This window comes from Vombatus ursinus, unplaced genomic scaffold, assembly GCF_900497805.2.
Source record: "Vombatus ursinus unplaced genomic scaffold, bare-nosed wombat genome assembly UNPS02004533.1, whole genome shotgun sequence".
In the NCBI taxonomy this organism is placed as follows: domain Eukaryota; kingdom Metazoa; phylum Chordata; class Mammalia; order Diprotodontia; family Vombatidae; genus Vombatus; species Vombatus ursinus.
The window spans coordinates 1227238-1239638 of record NW_020944311.1 but is presented as its reverse complement, the minus strand read 5'-3'; the positions used below and the strand labels follow the sequence as shown (position 1 = coordinate 1239638).

Below are 12401 nucleotides of genomic sequence, written 5' to 3'. Positions count from 1 at the left end.
AATCTGGCCCATCTTAGCTGTGTGACAATGAGCACATCAGAGGAACAGAGATTTCAAGGTGGAAGGATCCTTGGAGGTCATCTAGTTCAATTCCCTCACTTTTTCAGGTAAGGAAACTAAACTCAGAGAGGTTAAGTTATTTGCTTAAGTTTACACAGGGTAGCAAATGGTAGGTCAGGTTTTTAACCCAGGACCTCTGTCTCCAAAGCCATGTTTTCATTATACTTAGGTGCCTTTTAAATCAAGTCACTTCCAGCACAAATTTCTTCCATATGAACTTCGTGAGGGGCATTTCCACTTCCTCATATATCACATCACCTAAGGTGAATTCAGATGTAGTGACTTCACTATCACTGGTGATGAAAATACACAGTTATAGAAATGCTGGCAGATTTCCATTTTGCATCTATTTATTGGACCTCTTCCAATTTCAATCAGATGCTATTCAAAAAATAGTGGCAATTTGCTCCCCAGCTATGTAATACAAATGAATGTCTTTATCTTGTTGTGAATGTCTTTATCTTGTTGAAATTACACACATAACGAGAGGAGGCTGAAGTAGGTTTTACTTCATCTTGTCTTTCTTTGGCCACAAACATCTTTGCAATCTGCTAGACTCAATGGCTTTTGCCTCAGTTACAGAATTTGAGAACAAGAAAGGACCTTGGTGGCCATCTGGTCTAATCCATAACTACAAGGAATGCCTACTATAACATGCCTGACAAATGGATCTGCTTCAAGACTTCCTCTCAAGGCAGCCTATTCTACTTTGGACAGTGCTCATCATTAGGAACTTTCCCCTGGCATCAAGTTTAAGTTGCTTCTAGGGGTGCCTTTGGAGGCCAAGCAGAACAAGCCCAAGTCCTCTTCCACATGATAGCCCTTCACATCATTGCTCCCACATCCTCCAAGTCTTCTCTCTTCCAGACTAACATCCCTGTTTCCTTCACCAGTCCTCATTTGGCTATTCATCATCCTGGCTGCTCTCCTCTGGATGTTCTCCAGTTTATCAAAGTCCTTCTTAAACTGTGATGCCCAGAATTGAACACAATACTCTGAACACAACATTCACAAGACTCTTCATGAGGTTTGTTTTGCTGATGAGGTAAGTGACCTGAGAATTTGGGGCCTTCAGAAAGAATTCAACAAACGTTTCTTAAGTACAATGTTCTATCCTCAGTGCTGTTTAAGAGACAGTCCCTGCCCCATGGAGCTTATAGTCTAGTGGAAGAATGATGAAGAGATTATCATTCTTCTGCTTCAATTTTACAATGAAATTTTTAAAAGCAGGAGAAAAGGAAAACTGGCACAAGTAACTCTTTGAAAATGATAGGCCTGGGGAGGAGCCAAGATGGCAGAGTAAAAGCAGTGACTTGCTTGAGCTCTCCCCCAAACCCCTCCAAACACCTGTAAAAAAAATGGATCCAAACAAATTCTAGAGCAGCAGAACTCACAAAAAGACAGAGTGAAACAAATTTCCAACCCAAGACAACCTGGATGGTTGATTGGAAAAGTCTGTTGCACCAGGCTGGGAGAGGTGTGGGCAGAACAGGCAAAGACCAGGCCTCAGCGAACCTGGAGCAGGCCTCTGAAGACTGAATCATGGGCAGCTGTGGCAGTTTTCAGACTTCTCAACCCACCAACACCAAAGACAACTTAGAAGGTCAGTAGGAAAAGTCTGTGACCTTGGTGAGAGAGGAGCTTGGTTTTGCCCCAGTCCAAGCGTAGCCCCAGGGAGGTGGCTGCTTCTGGAGCTCTCGGCCCACAAACAGAGTGGGGATCAAGCAAGTGATCAGAGGGGGATTGCAGGGATCTCTTTGCTGGTGCTGAGGCAGGATTCTCTTGCTTTGCCCATGATTGGATCTGGGTCACAGTTCTGGGTGGCGAACCTGGGGTGAGGAGGAGTGCTGGTGTGGTGGAGCTTGTGGTAGTGGTGGAGAGGGAATCCTCCTCACAGTTCCAAGGCAGAAAAGAATGCTTGTGGTCACTCATAGACCAGAGCATAGGCCAGGAAAGGAGTAAACACCTTGCCCCTTATCATACCACCTTGGAAGAACTGAAAACTTACAGGTCCCTAGAAGTATCTCTGAAAACAGCTGCACAAAACTCCTGAAGTTTAGGACAGTACATTCTCTACACTGGAAGCTGACCCCTACCTTAACAAAGAGTTTAAGTCAAATAATTGGCTAGGAACATGAGCAAACAGCGCAAAAAAAGTCAGACCATAGAATCTTACTGTGGTGACAAAGAAGATCAAAACATACAACCAGAAGAAGACAACAGAGTCAAAGCTCCTACATCCAAAGCCTCCAAGAAAAATATGAATCAGTCTCAGGCCATGGAAAAGCTCAAAAATGATTTTGAGAAGCAAGTAAGAGAAGTAGAGGAAAAACTGGGAAGAGATGAGAGTAATGCAACAAAATCATGAAAAACAAGTCAACAGCTTGCTAAGGGAGACCCAAGAAAATACTGAAGAAAATAATACCTTGAAAAATAGACTAACCCAAATGGCAAAAGAGGTCCAAAAAGTCAATGAGGAGAAGAATGCCTTAAAAAGCAGAATTGGTCAAGTGGCAAAGGAAGTCCAAAAGCTCACTGAAGAAAATACTTCCTTAAAAATTAGAATGGAGCAAATGGAAGCTAATGACTTTATGAGAAATCAAGACATTGTAAAACAAAACCAAAAGAATGAAAAAATAGAAGACAATGTGAAATATCTCATTGGAAAAACAACTGACCTGGAAAATAGATCCAGGAGAGATCATTTAAAAATCATTGGACTACCTGAAAACCATGATCAAAAACAGAGCCTAGCCATCATCTTTCAAGAAATTATCGAAAACTGCCCTGATATTCTAGAACCAGAGGATAAAATAGAAATTGAAAGAATCTACCGATCACCTCCTGAAAGAGATCCCCAAAGGAAAACTCCTAGGAATATCATAGTCAAATTCCAGAGTTGCCAGGTCAAGGAGAAAATATTGCAAGCAGCCAGAAAGAAACATTTCAAGTATCATGGAAATACAATCAGGATAATACAAGATTTAGCAGCTTCTACATTAAGGGACTGGAGGGCTTGGAATATGATATTTTGGAGGTCAAAGGAGATAGGATTACAACTAATAATCACCTACCCAGCAAAACTGAGTATAATCCTTCAGAGGAAAAATGGACACTTGATGAAAAGACCAGAGCTGAATAGAAAATTTGACTTTCAAATACAAGACTCAAGAGAAGCATGAAAAGGTAAACAGGAAAAAGAAATCATAAGGGACTTATTAAAGTTGAACAGTTTACATTCCTACATGGAAAGATGACATTTGTAACTCATGAGACCTTTGCCAGTATTAGGGTAGTTGGAGGGAAAAAAATATGTATAGATAGATAGAGAGAAAGATAGATAGATAGAGGGCACAGGGTGAATGGAAGAGAAAGGGGTAATATCTGGAGAATAAAATTAAGGGGTGAGAAAGGATTATACTGGGAGGAGAAAGGCAGAGGTAGAATGGGGTAAATTATCTCACATAAAACAGACAAGAAAAAGCTTTTACAGTGGAGGGGAAGTGGGGGAAGGTGAGAGGGAATGAGTGAATCTTATTCTCATTGAACTTGGCTTAAGGAGGGAATACCTTATACGTACCTTAATATAAACTCAATGGGGTATGGAAATCTATCTTATCCTACAGGAAAATAGGAGGGAAAGGGATAAGAGAGGGGGGGATGATGGAAGGGAGGGCAGATTGGGGGAAGGGGTAATCAGAAGCAAACACTTCTGAGGAGGGACAGGGTCAAAAGAGAGAATAGAATAAACGGGAGGTGTGGTAGAATGAAGGGAAATATAGTTAGTTTTTCACAACATGACTACTATAGAAGTGTTTTGCATGACTACACATGTATAACCTGTATCGAGTTGCTTGCCTTCTCAATGAGGGTGGGTGGGGATGGAGGAAGGGAGAGAATTTGGAACCCAAAGTTTTAAAAACAAATGTTAAAAATTGTTTTTACATGCAACTGGGAAACAAGATATACAGGCAGTGGGGTATAGAAATCTATCCTGTCCTATAGGAAAACAGAAGGGGAAAGGAATAGGAGAAGGGGGGTGGGTGATAGAAGGGAGGGCAGATTAAGGGAAGGAGTATTCAGAATGCTCGAAGTCTTGGGGTAGGGGGAGTGGTGAGATGGGGAGAAAATTTGGAACTCAAAATCTTGTGGAAGTGAATGTTGAAAACTAAAAATAAATGAGTGACTGACTGAATGAATGAAAATGACAGGCCTCTAGGAACCTTCTGGGAAAGTAGGATATGAAAGGGTAAGAGAAAAACCACCAGCAGCCACTATTTTGGATTACAGACCCTCTGCCTTAAGACTGCTTTGTTGCTCTTTTTTGACTTTTACAAGGATACTCTCCATGGTTTCTTCACCTGAGTTCTTGGGAACCAGCAAAATGAATAGTAGAGTCCTTTGGGGGCAGTGACTGCCAACCACCCCCTCTTAGGGCAACTAGGCAGCCATAAAGCCTTCTGCCTTACTTACCTTGCTAATAAAAGCCCTCAGGGAGGCAAACACGTGCTTAAGGGATGCTTCTGATTGTCCATTTTTCAAAAAGGCAAGATGAATATCAAAGACTTTTTTCATTAATGGGTTGTGGCCATCATTGTTTAAGAGTTGATTCTACAAGAAACAAGAAAACAATTGTATTTTTGCAACAATACACAGCTTTCTGTTCTTTTGATAAGCAATGGAGAAGCACTAACAGAACTACTTATCAAACTACCACATTAGAGAAAATTCTAAAGTCCAAGGTATAATTAAACCGTGTTTTAATTAGATCCTTCTTTGGTCTCTCAAAATATTCCAGAGATGTTATCTGGAAGGCTTTCTTACTCCTTTTTATAAATCAGAAGGAAAAGCCTAAGAATTGGACTTCTCTTTCCAGTGCCATAAAGCAAACAAGGAGCTAATGTGAGAAAAGAAGCATTAGTAATCTCTGTTTACTTAACCACACAGCTTGTATAAGAGCAGTCGGTAGTAGCTTCAACAAAGGTGCACACCCAACAGTCTACAGAGAGAAACTTGGGATTTCTTTTTGGGAAAATGAAGTGGGAGTCACAGAACAAATACACATTTTTTGTCAAACGTCTACCTAGCATGTGCTTTTACTTTCAAATAGGGATCGCCATGAGGCAGTCTGTCTACTGGTGACATTAGATATTTGTCAGTAGAGAGAACTGACTAATCAGGCATGATTTAAACAACTGACTGCTCAGTTGTTTAAGTGACATCTGCAAGAAGAGAAGATGGTAGAGGAGGGTGAAGGGGAGCAGATACTCAGATTCAAAGGCAATTTGCAGGTTTGAAGTATCTTAACAAGGAACCCTAGTCAACCCCACTTAGACTCCACCTCCTTGCCCCAAAGAGAATAAGGACTGAAATGGGACAAGAAAACAAAAGAAAAAGCCAACACTTTACTGGACTCCAGAGCTGTGACAGATCCAAGGCTAACCTCAACAGCTGGGCCTCCCCAAATGATGCTATATACTCCCTTCTCCTGCTCAGCCAAGTCACAGCAACAAAAAGCAAATGAAGAGTGCAAGGACAAGTGCCTTTCTCATGCCTTTGCACAATATCTTTTATTGGGATCAGAACAGATTTCATGTGTCAAGAGTGGGACTGCAGGCTGCCTTAACTGGGTCCCTCATCCAACTGTCCTTTATTGTATTCCTTGAAACTTGCATATCAGGTTTTGCATGGCCAAAGTGAAGGGAGGGAGCAAAGGATTTGATCTGGATTGCTCAGGCAAAGGCAAAATCCTTTCGATTTCTATCCTTTGCAGGGTGTAGGACTACCTAAGTTATACAAAAATTGACAATGATTTGCATCCATGGAGGGAGTTTCTACACTGGGAATTCCCCATGCTGATGAAATTAGAAAAAAAAAAACCCCAAGCTCAGAGCAACAATCCTATGAAATCATTGTTTCAGTGTTCAACTGAGTTTTGGCAACAAGGAGAGAGACAAATATCTCCAAAACAACTATTGTTCAGAGAAAGAAGCACCTGGCTTGACTCCACATCCCTTTGGAGTTGCTTAAGCAAAATGACTAAGGAATAAATTATGCTATAAAAAGTCTTCTTTTTAATTTTGTCCTTTTAAGAAAAAGCATACAATCTATTTTAAAGATGGCATTTTAAAATTCTAGAATAGAATAATAATTCACAGAATAGTAAAGCTGGAAGGGTGTATAGAGATCATCCAGTCTAGCCCTCTAGGAGGAAAGTGATTCCTGAAGGAAAGGACTTGGCCAAGGTCACATAGCTACTTGGTGGCAGATTTCCTGGCTCCCAATCCAGTGGCCATTCCACTATACCATGCTGCCTCTGGCTTTGCCACCACCCCTCTGTGGGCCTCAGTTTTGACCTGTGCAAATTGATGGGATTGGACCAAATTTTCTCTAAAGAGCCCTTTCAGGTCTTACGTTTGATGATTCTACTTGGCTTCTGTCTCTCATTTTTCATTTGCAATGACCAGGAGTACTCTGACTCCCAGATCTCACCTTGAAGCATTGTGTGAAAAAGGAGATGGTATCCAGCACTGTGAGGGAAACCTCAGTGGCTGTGTTGCCTTCAAGGAGTGCCTGGTGGAAAATGTCTGCTTCAGATGTTCCAGAGCCTACAATCCAGAAAGAAATCAAAGCTTTGACTAACATACAAGCTCATGGGATCATTTGGAATAAATTGTCCTATGCAACTATACACCCACAGAGACAAGAACACAAGGTGTTATCTGAAGGAGGAATTTCCTTTATTCCTTATGCTTCAAAGACTAAGTCTAGGCTGCCCTTTGAGGCAGCATGGCCCTGGGAAAGAATGGTGGCCTCTGATGCTTACTATTATTAGATGTGTGACCATGTGATAAGTCACCTGCAAAACAGGGATAATCCTACCTCTCACATGTCCCTCATACAGCCATTGTGTGGTGCAAACATCAAAGCATTATATAAACGTTAGGTGGAATAATATTATTATTATGAGTGTTCCTATATCAAGTAGTTTCATGTAAAGCCAATTATCCATTTGGGCTCAATTTCCATTACAACTTTGTATTAATAGCTCTGCTAAAAACTGTCTCATCATTAATCTACCTCAAGTCTCCCCCCCCCCCACTCCAGTCCATCTTCCACTCGGCTGCCAAAGTGATATTTGTAAAGTACAGGTATGACCACATCACTCCCCCCCCCATCCTCATTCAGTAAACTCCCAGTGGCTCCCTACCTCCTCCAGGATCAAATACAAAATACTCTGTTTGGCATTCAAAGCCCTTCATAACCCGGCTCTCCCCTCTTCCTGTCCAGTTTTCTTATACCTTCCATTCCCTGCCTACCCCCACCCCACACACATTTTCTGTGATCCAGTGACACTGGCCTCTTTGCTATTCTTCGAATAACATGCTCTATCTCCCAACTCGGGGCATCTTCATTGGCTGTTCCCTGTGCCTGGAATGCTCTCCCTCCTCATCTGTCTCCTGGAATTCCTGGCTTCCTTCAAGTCCTAGCTAAAACCACATCTCCTCCAGGAAGCCTTTCCCTGACCCCCTTGAAGCTAGCCCCTTCTCTGTTGATTATCTCCAATTTATCTTGTTTACAGTTTTTTGCATAGCTCAAATGAGAGAATATGTATAAAGCACTTAGCACAGTGCCTAGCACATAGCAAACACTAAATGTCTACTGACCGGCCCACTAGAGGACCAGCTTACCTTTTTGTCACAGATTTCTTTAATAATATTCTTTATATTATTTTTCATCCCATTGGTAACAGGGTGCAGTTTACTCCCAACATGTGTGTCTTTCCACTGCCCTTTGGGCAACCTTAACTCTTTGGTGACTGTGGTATTCTATGCTTTGTAACCATATAAGCATCACTAAGAAAACATCCACATTAGAAAGATAGGCCTTTGTTTCAGGGATATGCTTGGGGTCATTAAAAGCATTGAAGACTGTTCCAAATGTATACCAGCTTGCTCTCCTTTTCTTGTTCAATTCTGGGTCTAGGTCCTTATCCACCTTTACTCTCTAGTCAAGATATTTTTGCTGATGGATGGCATAGCTCTATATGTCGTCCATTCAGCTGCCTAGCTCTATGTGTCATCCATTCAGCTGCCTAGCTCTAGCTTAACAATAGGTATTCTTCAGCCACTTGGTTTTTTCTTGCATGGATAGTTAGGCCAACTTTTTTTTTTAAATCTATGGATCTCATTTAGGAAATGATGCAAAATTCTTGGGCTGCAAAATGGAAGCATCTGGAGGTTTTTACCATCCATTAGAAATTCCCCTTTAATTGGGCTTCCAGGCTGAACATCCTCCATGACAAACACATTTGGCTAGTATATGTCTCCCAGTTTTATGCCTTACTTGATATTAATAAGATGGTCACTAAAGTACTCATATCCCATGACCTCCTCCTCTACTCTACCTCAGCTACATACAGAGATGGTCAGACCCTTGATTTTGCCATCACCCACAAGTGTTCCATGTGCAAGAACTCTGAAATTCCTTCATCTGGTCATAATTTTTTACCATTCCATCTTTCCCACTGCTTTATGACCCCTGACCCTGTTCTTCATCCTCACTGTGATGTCCAGTCCCTCCACCCCTCAGTTCTTTCCCTGGCTATCACCCCTGTACTGGCTACACTCTCTTCCCTTCCCCGTACTGATTCCTTGGTGAACCAGTCCAACTCGACACAATCTTATTACACTGCAGTTCCTTGCTCCCTTATCCTGTTACCTGCCAAGCCTCAACCTTGGATTACTCCCATCATCCACTGCCTTGGCTTCTGTTTGTGTACTGTTGAACAAAGCTGAAGAAAGTCACAAAACTGTGCTAACTGGGTCCACTACAAATTTGTTACATAATCTCAAAACAGGCCCTCATTGTGGCAGGGCAACCCTTTAGCATCTTCCTAATCAATTCACAATCCCACTCACCACAGACTTTTCCAAACCTTTTCATCACTCCTCAAGCCTCCCATAGCTCATATTCTGCTGAAAAAAAGTAAGGCCTTTCACTGTGAGTTGTTTTCTTCACCTCACATCCCTCAGATGCCTTCTTCTACTATCTCTTCTTTCAATCCTGTTTCACCTGCAGAGGTGGCCCTTTTCCTTGCCAAGGTAACACCCTCCCCCCCAGCCCGCACATGCACAAGCCATCCCATTCTCCAGTAGATCAATCCTTCTATCATCCCCACTCCCTCACTAATCTCCAATTTCTCCTATGCCTACAAACACTCCCCTGATTTCCCAATCCTCCAAAAACCTTCACTTGATCTGCTCATCACCAGACCTGCTTTTCATGGCTAAACCTCTTGAGAATTGGTGTCTCCACTTCCTTTCCACTCACTTTCTTAATTCTTTGCATTCTGACTACTAACCTCATCACTCATCCAAAACTGCCATCTCCAAAGTTACCAGTGCTCTCTTAATTGCCAAATCTAATGCCCCTTTCCTCAAAATCCTTATCCTTCCTAACTTCTCTGTAGACTATGACACCGCTGGCCATTCCCTTTCCTTGACATTTTCTTCTCTCTAGATTTTTGTTAGGTCATTCTCCCCTGATTCTCCTACTACCTCTCTGATGGTTCCTTCTCGGTATTTTTTGCTAAATCTTTATCTGGGTCTTACCTGCTAATGGTGGGTGTCCCCAGAAGCCCCATGTTGGGCCCTGAACTTCTCTTCTCTTATACCGTTTTGCCTAGTGATCTCATCAGCTCCCATCGATTCAATTATCATCTCTGTACAGATGATTCTCAAATCTATTTATCCAACCTTAACCTCTTTCCTGACCATCTACCTATTGGACATCTTGAACTAGATGTTCCATATACATCTTCAATTCGATACGTCCAAAACTGAGTTCATTATCTTTCTCCCCAAACATTCCCCTCTTTCTAACATTTCTATTACTACCAAGGGCACCACCACCCTCCCAGTCACCCAGGCCCACAACCTGAATGTCATCTTCAACACTGCTAAGTGGTGCTGCAGTGGATAGAATGCAGGAAGATCTGAATTCAGATGACCTCAGACACTTCCTAGTTGTATGACCCTGGACAAGTCTGGACCTCTATTTGTAAAACGGGGATAATACTAACATTCACCTCACAGGGTTGTTGTGAAGATCAAACGAAAGAATATCTGTAAAAGTTCTCAGTACATAGTAGGTGCTATATGAATGCTTTCCTTTCCCTCCTCACATCTAATCAGTTTCCAAGTCTTGGTGATTCTACTTTTGGAACACATACACTGGCTTTTCTCCTGTCTGGTGCAGACTCATCACACCTCATGCCTGAACTATTGCAATAGGCTTCTGATCGGTCCTCCTGCCCAAAGTCTCTCCCCACTCCAATCTATCCTCTATTCAGCTCTCAGGGTCATGTCTTCCTAAAGCACAGTTCTGACCATGGAACTGTCTCCCCCCCAACCCCATCCCTCCCTACCTGCTGATGTAAAATAAACTCCAATGGCTCCCTATAGCCTTCAGGATAAAATATGAAATTCTGATTGGCCTTTAAAGCCCTTCATAACTCAATCCCTACTTTTCCAGTCTTCTTCTACCTTACTCTTCTTCACATACTCTGTGATTCACTGCCCCTGGACTCCTTGCTGTTCCTCCCACAAGACAGTCCATCTTCTGACTCTGTGCATTCTCATGGGCTATCCCCCATACCTGGAATTCTCTCCTTCCTCATTTCTATCTTATGGCTTCCCTAAAGTCTCAGCTAAAATCTCACCTTCTCACTTAATGCTAATCCCTTTCCTTTGTTGATTATCTCCAATTTATCCTATAATATAGCTTGTTTGTACATAGATATTTGCATGTTGTGTTCCCTGTTACACTGTGAGCTTCTTAAAAGCAGAAACTGTTTTTTGCCCTTTTCTACTCTCAACTCTTAGCACAGTGTCCTGGCATATACTAGGTACTTAATAAATGCTTGTTTACTTGGCTTGTTGAGTAAACATCTAGCAAAGGAAATGGTGATCACAAAGATCCAGCATGACTTTAAAAAGAGGTGTGGTCAGACTAACCTTATTTCCATCAGTAGACTAGTAAATCAGGGGAATGATAATAATAATAATATATATATATATACATATATGCATGTATAAAGAGTTTTATATAATAATATATGTATGTATAAAGAGTTTTAAGGTATACAATGTGTTCTATGTGCACTAGCTCATTTGATCCTTATTACAACCCTGTGAGGTGCTATTTGCTTATATTTAAATTCTATTTCAAATCCATTTTACAGATGAAGAAACTAATGTCAAGCAACTCGCTCAGTGTCACACAGGTTAAGCTCTAAGTGTCTGGGAAGGGATGAATTTGCATCCAGATCTCCCTGACTCCAAGTCCAGCACACTCTCTGCTATGCAACACTGCCTCTCAGTGCTATGGAATGAGTTTCTCTAGATTTCAGCAAAGCATCTGACACCTCTCATGTTATTCCTGGGAATTAGACAATGATGTAGTTCAGTGGATTTAAATATGGATGAATGCTCTGATCCAAAGAATGGTTCTGTGTTCACTTGGAAAGAGGCATGTAGGGGAGCTCCGCAGACATCTGGACTTTTCCCCTGTCCTAGTTAACATTTTGATCAGTGTTTTGGGTAAAGGCCTTAATGGCATGCTTATCAAATCTGCAAGTGACACAAACTGGTCTCCAAGTGATCCTGTATTTATCATGTTTGTATATAGTTTATACTATATGTGTGTGTATTATATATATATATATATCATATACATTGTGTATGTATTATGTTTGTATATGTTTTATATATGTGTATGTATTATGTTTGTGTATATATGTTTTATATTTATGCATATATATTATATTTGCATATGTATGTATATATATATGTAGTGGATATTGTTTACATGTTACCTGTCCCATTAAATTGTGAGCTCTTTGAGGATAGGGACTGTTTTTGCCTTTCTTTGTGTCCTTATTGCCTGGTACATAGCAGGCACTTAATAAATGCTTACTGCCCTGGCTCTTTGACATTGTATAGATCACTAATAACTTGGACAAAAGAATAAGTATCCAAACAGATCTTAGCAAGCTAGAACATTGGCTAACATAAAATTTGGTAAAATTTCATAAAGATAAATGTAAAATCTTACGCTTGGGTTCCAAACCTCAGTTTCGAAATTACTAAGGATTTTAGTGGACTGCCAGCTCAATATGAGTCAGTAATGTGATGTGGAAGCCAAAAAAGCAATTCAGTCTCACGCTGCATTAAGAGAAGCCTAGAGAAGTGTGCTCGTCCTTGGTCAGGCCACATCTACAATTGTGTATCCAATTCTGGGTCCTGCCTTTCTAGAAGGCAATCAGATGGTAAAGGGCT

General features: G+C 41.3%; 1 protein-coding gene across 2 annotated transcripts in view; it reads right to left on the bottom strand.

Annotated features, from left to right (window-relative positions):
- The window catches only part of DOCK11 (dedicator of cytokinesis 11), a 191096-nt gene that overhangs the window by 39107 nt on the left and 139588 nt on the right, over positions 1-12401 (bottom strand). For both annotated transcript variants that reach the window (XM_027837386.1, XM_027837390.1), the window contains 2 exons: positions 6553-6668; positions 4534-4671 (listed from right to left, as the gene is read on the bottom strand). In XM_027837386.1, coding sequence (XP_027693187.1) covers positions 4534-4671; positions 6553-6668 — 254 coding nt within the window. The remainder of the gene's footprint in view (positions 1-4533; positions 4672-6552; positions 6669-12401) is intronic.